General features: G+C 37.1%; 1 protein-coding gene across 1 annotated transcript in view; it reads right to left on the bottom strand.

The window, feature by feature from the left end:
• LOC108572300 (solute carrier organic anion transporter family member 3A1) overlaps positions 1-6000 on the bottom strand; it is a 73925-nt gene that overhangs the window by 9990 nt on the left and 57935 nt on the right. Inside the window, exons 3-4 of the mRNA XM_017934500.1 lie at positions 3230-3430; positions 1964-1966 (exon numbers count right to left, since the gene is read on the bottom strand). Coding sequence (XP_017789989.1) covers positions 1964-1966; positions 3230-3430 — 204 coding nt within the window. The remainder of the gene's footprint in view (positions 1-1963; positions 1967-3229; positions 3431-6000) is intronic.

Raw genomic sequence — 6000 nt, 5'->3', positions numbered from 1 at the left:
AAAAGTGTAAGAATAAGAAACAAGAAGCATGAATATATCGTGCTGAATGATGCACTATGGATGCGTGCATATGGATTAGAACAGATTAACCAGAGTTAACACAGCTGTGCAGATATTAACTCCTTGGAGATGCCTGTGGACGCTCGAACCACTTCGCGACGTGTGGTTGAACGTTAAATATTTCTCATTTTTTATTATTCACTTTTTCGCAAGAAAAGCTGATTTGTCTTAATACCACGTATTTAGATACTCTCATCGACAACCAAGCTGCACTATGAAAATTATTTCCATCTCCAAAGAGTTAAAAACACTTAAAGAATATCAATATGTACAAGTAGTGCATCCACAAAAATATCTAATTTACCGACTAAATTTAACCCAGCCTTAACATTTACTATACATGACACGGTATAAGTAATATAATATACAGGGTGACGAAAAATGGACCCTTAAAACCCATTTTTTAAATCACCCTGTATGTATATCTCCGAGTATCGTGCCTTTAACCCTTTGCGATCGGCACATTTCTCTGGTTGGGACTATCAGCTAGTCGGAGCAAATTTAGATTTTTAAAGTTATTTTTGCATAGTTGATTTATTATATATATAAGGATATTGAAAAACAGAATATTTTGAAACTGATACATTTTGTTTAATACATACTAGTTATAGTGCATAAAAATAAAACGTTTTAATTTCTGTAATTTTCCAAAGTATGATACTTGACAAAACAATGACCATGCCGCCATAGCGGTGACACCGATTTCTAGAACAAAATTGAAATGCCGCCACTATGGCGGCACCGATCGCAAAGGGTTAATGAAACATATACAGAATGGACCACTCAAATGGTACACCGGAGTAACTCCTAAACTACGCATTGGTTACAAAATTGTTTCGCACGATTTCGAGAGGAGTACCACGTAATATATGTACAGTAGTGCACACATAAGCGTCCGCAGGCGGGACGGTTAAGTGGGGAGGTGACTTGTGCGAATTTAACTAAACAAAAGAGAGGAGATGTGCCTGAGTGGGATACCGATGTATCAAGTGTTCGCAATCAGAAGTCGATATCGGCTTACTTTGCTTCACACGGCACGCTCCAACTCCACTCGGAACTCTCATTTCCAAGAATTGTTGGGGATAGCGACGGAAGCTTAAGTGTGCAAAAATGCGGACGCTTATGTGTGCACTACTGTACTTTCTCTGAATGTCAATCTCATTTTTTTTTTTAACGACACAATTCGAAAGAATGTTAATTTCTAAATTAAAAAGGACAGTAGAACGCCGTATAACGCGATCAAAGAAAAAAAAAGATTCTGAATTTGTAATTTTGGGTTAATTAAGTTGGACCCAAAAAGCGGTGTCAATGGACCTTAATTTGCATTATATTTCCTGCGTTACAGGAGGTCCTACTGTATCAACAATTACTAATGTAAACGCAACAGTTAATCAAATATTTCGCTTCGTCCATCAAACTGTCGAAAGATTCGACTACTTTATTTTCAACTTGAAGTTACACGTAAAAATCCTCCAACAAAGGAAGTATTTACACGCGGTTGCGTAACGCGCTCCTCTCGAAATTATGCAACTTTCGTAACGAATGCATAGTTCAGGAGTTGCTCAGGTGTACGAGTTAAGTGGCCCACCCTGTATGTTCCCGTATCGTAATTATCCTCGTTGTTTGTGATCGAACAAGTTTCTAACGGAAGAGTATCGCAGGTACATGTATAAGATAGGTCGACGACGAGTTGCGAGTGTTATAAAATAATCTATTTCGCGAGTAAACGTGTCACGGTCAACGTGACAGTTTCACTTTCTACGCTTTCGAGGGTGTTACACACGTCGCAAATTTTCCACCACGGCTATTTAGAAGCCATTTCTCTATGTAAATTCGCGGGCAACCAGTCGAGTAGGATGAAACTCTTCAGGTATTTTTCGTGGTTCGCCTTTTAACGCTCGACTCTCTCTTTTTCGTTTCATTCATGAGAATTTACTCGTCTCGATTTTACATACGATTACGTACAGTGTGTTAGCCTAACTGTAACTAGAATTTTGCAATTTTTGTCCTGGAGAACGTAATCGCCAATTTTCTTTTCCTTCGTTCGAATTATGAATGAAATACATTACCGTTGAAGCGGGGAAAAAGGAAACGAAACTAAAATTGTGATTTCTCCTGAATTATGATTATTAATCATTTTTTTCCTTCGTTCGAATTATGAATGAAATATATTACCGTTGAAGCGAAGGGAAAAGAAACGAAACTAAAATCATGGTTTTTTTATTTAATTATAATTATTAATAATTTGTTGTTTTTTTTTTAATTATTGTCTTTGATGGCGATAGAGAAATTTGACTCGTTGGTTCCAGTGAAATTTGTGGGTAAGTGTAGGACTAAGAAACGTTAGATCTACGCTAAATTCTTTGCACAGGCAATCGATACACAATATATGTAATACCGTATGATAAAGATCAGGCTATGCAAATACACTTCCATTAAACGAAGTAGCGCAACGCAAGTTCAAGCCCGGCAAGTGTATTATAGCTCGCTTAATTTTTTCTTCGATTTTATATGAAAAGGGGACTTTTTAAACTTGTTTTACGTTTATACTTTCCGTTGCGTATTTCAAATATATATCATTTTTATGAATACTTTCAAAATTTTCACGTACTCCTATCTATTGTACTTATCGATGTTAGATTAAACTAAAATCATGCAAATTTCCATTTAATAATTTTCAGATCGCGATGCTTTTCGATAACACTTAACCCTTTGCACTCCACTGACGCCATTATGGTGACCATAATACTATTAAAAGATCATTTCTGCAGATAAAATACAAAATTTATCCTTTTTTTTTTCTCTCAAAAGAAAATTTAATTTTCCAAAATTTCACAACAAAAGTATGTCAAAATTGCTGATCGAACGTATCAAAAACAGCTCAGAAAGCAAAAAGCTAAAAATGAATTTGTTTCTCAAAAGAGAACACGATTTTCCAAAATTTCACAACAAAAGTGTGTCAAAATTGCTGATCGAACGTATCAAACACAGCTCGAAGAGCAAAGGGCTAAAAAACTGTCGCGTTTGCGAGATCGATTATGTCATACGCAACAACCTAACGCAACGCAGTCTAGGGTGTACTATTGAACTGCAACGTTGCCCCGCAATAAGACAGAAAATTCACGAGATAGAGTAGAGCCGGTCTACAAGGATCATGAGTCATCCTCACCTATGGTCCACGAGGCCAGAACTGGGATTTCTACTGTGACATCTGATGACGGTGTCGTGAGTCAGTCTGCTACCGGTTGCCTGCAGTGGGTCTGTGATTTCGTCAGTTCCCGTCGCCGTACTCTCCGCGTACAGTCCCGTCATGGCATACATGCTCTCGTTCCTTCGATGACCGGCATGGTAATTGCTGCCAGACTCGGACCTGGAAACGCACCGGAAGGTCAGCGCGCAATTTGGAAGTGATCCATTAAAGTTCCTCTCACCCCCTTTCACCCCGATAACCAGCCCGCCAGCTTGGTCATTCGACACACACTCGCGCGCGCGTTTCAAATTAAGCGTCCAAGTTCGATGTTGCTCCGTGGAAACACGGAGGAATTGTTTTCGATTTGGTTTATCGACCGGTTGGGCTACATATGCTATTTATGTTAGGAGCTTTTTCGTTGGTGTAACGAAGAGTGGATGTAGATGCGATTGGTAGATGGAATTTTTGTTTCGTGATTTAATCATGGAGGACGCATGTCGAGTGAAATATGAGCCAATGATGAAATCTCTTTTGTTCGCAAGTGAAACTATGGTTTTTCAATTTATTGGGGATTATATTGTTTGGAATTATGGAAATATGTTTCCATATGTTAGTAACAAACGTAATATAAGGAGAGGAGAGAAGGGATATTGTAGAGGTGTTTAAGAGCTGGGTCAGTAATGACCCGGCTACCGTTTTTTGAAGGTTGAGAAATTAGTGTAGAATGTTAGGTTAGGTTTCATGATAGTTGTGAAAGTGGGCAAATGTTTGCAGGTGGAAATGGTGGTAGGCGTGAGATGCAAGGAATTTTGAGGTTAGGTTTGCGCATGGAAACTGTTACCGATAAATGGAGATATTTTCAGAGAAGAAACTATTGTTTTCTTCTCTGGATGTGACTAACGTTAAAGGAAGAAGAAAGATTGTTACGTTTTAAGGTATATCTTGATGAAAATATAAAAAAGGTTAGGTTAGATTTACGAATGGAAACTGTTATCGATGAATGGAGATATTTTCAGAAAAGAAGAAACTATGTTTTTTTTTTTGGAATGTGATTAATTTGAAAGAAAGAAGGAAGATTGCTAGGTTCTAAGGTACACATTTATGAAAATATAAAAAAGATAGGTTGTTAGTATTACCAACAAGTAGTTACCTTATAATCCACCGTACTTCAGACATGAATGAATCTCTTTACAAATTACACGCGTAATCTTCTCCGAGCATCTATTTTCGTTCGATTCGCGATGACTGATTCGATTGGCGGACCCTGAAGTCACCATTGAGATTCTCGTGGATCATTAGCATACGACGAGAGTATTAAGGTTTCCAGAATTTTCCATAGTTAAAAGTGAAGAGCTTCGGAATCTGGGTACAGCGAAGGTCAATTAGACCTTTCTAACTCGTCCATTTTCTATGAGCTTAAACTTTAATTCGCGAACAGATAGCGAGGTAAAAGAGTGACGATAAAAGAAAATATTAATTTTCAAAGGCAGAAATTTCTACAGAAGAAAGACAAAAAGAATTGACTAAACATTTAGTAAAAAAAAGTACTGTAACTCATATCTTTTTTATGTTTAATCATTTAGAAAATAGGCTACTCGGTATATTTTACATAAATTTTAACAGAAGTTGCCAATTTTCAAAGGAAACTTTGTACCTAAATTTTTCTTCAATTTTCCCGACACTTTATAGACGACAAAAATTTATTTCTCGTATCTTGCACATTGTGTCGCAAAGTAATTTCATACGCCACAAGAATTCTCAACAATTTCCCAAACATTTCTCGCAATATTATCGTTGGACATAATAAAGCAGGGATGCCACGGGACACGAAGTCGGGTTGCATGGTCACAGGCGCAATTTCTCAGTTCCTGTCTTGTTAACGAACGAGAAGGGAAGATGACAAACAGAATCCTGGAAGCCCTTGAACGTTGAACCTGTACTTATCTAAACATTACACGTAGGCCCCTAGTCAAGGTATCATATTACTTTGCAACGTAACAAGAGCCTTCTCCGTGTTATTTGAATTTTTTCTCCCCCATTCTGCTGGAATATCGCAGCAACACTGTGAGCGAAAATTCTACATCCACATATGCAACTTTCCCTGATTTAAATATCAATCCTTCACGCTGCTCAAGGATACACATTCTTGGTTATACCTGCTTATAGTTGGGCATTTCGCGGTTGTTTCGTAGTTTTCATTCAGGAATTTTTGCGATTGAAAAAATTATACTGATATTTAGAATCTTTAATTTTTTTTTCTTGAAATCTTTAAATTTAGAATCCATCGTGAAACTTTTTAAACCGTAATTAAATCGATATTTAGAAATAGTGTTAGGTTTATTTTTTTTTTTCATCGATAAGACTAAGATTCTCCGCGAAATTTTTTGAAACATCTTTGCACCATCGGTATGCACTTCAGAAATTCTTTTTGCTGTTGCACCCATTTTTAGCTTTGCAAAAATACGTCTAGTCGTTAATTTTCAACTCAAAATAGACACTAAAAACATTTAACTAAATGTAATAAACTTTTTTTTTACACGTTAAAATCTCAGCTTTTAGATTACACACGCGTCTTTTATTTTAAAAAACAGCAGAAACGTTCGAAATTACTTATCGGTCAATGCAATATATTCTACAAAATCACTGACACAACTCCGGCAATAGGCAGTCTTAACCCTAAAGACCGCCGCTCTTTCAGCCAGACTAAATACGCTCCGCTCGTCAGTCCAACCATGTCTTAAACATCGAGA

The sequence above is a fragment of the Habropoda laboriosa genome, unplaced genomic scaffold, assembly GCF_001263275.1.
Source record: "Habropoda laboriosa isolate 0110345459 unplaced genomic scaffold, ASM126327v1 scaffold65, whole genome shotgun sequence".
NCBI classification, from domain to species: domain Eukaryota; kingdom Metazoa; phylum Arthropoda; class Insecta; order Hymenoptera; family Apidae; genus Habropoda; species Habropoda laboriosa.
This window is presented reverse-complemented; position numbering and strand designations above follow the sequence as displayed.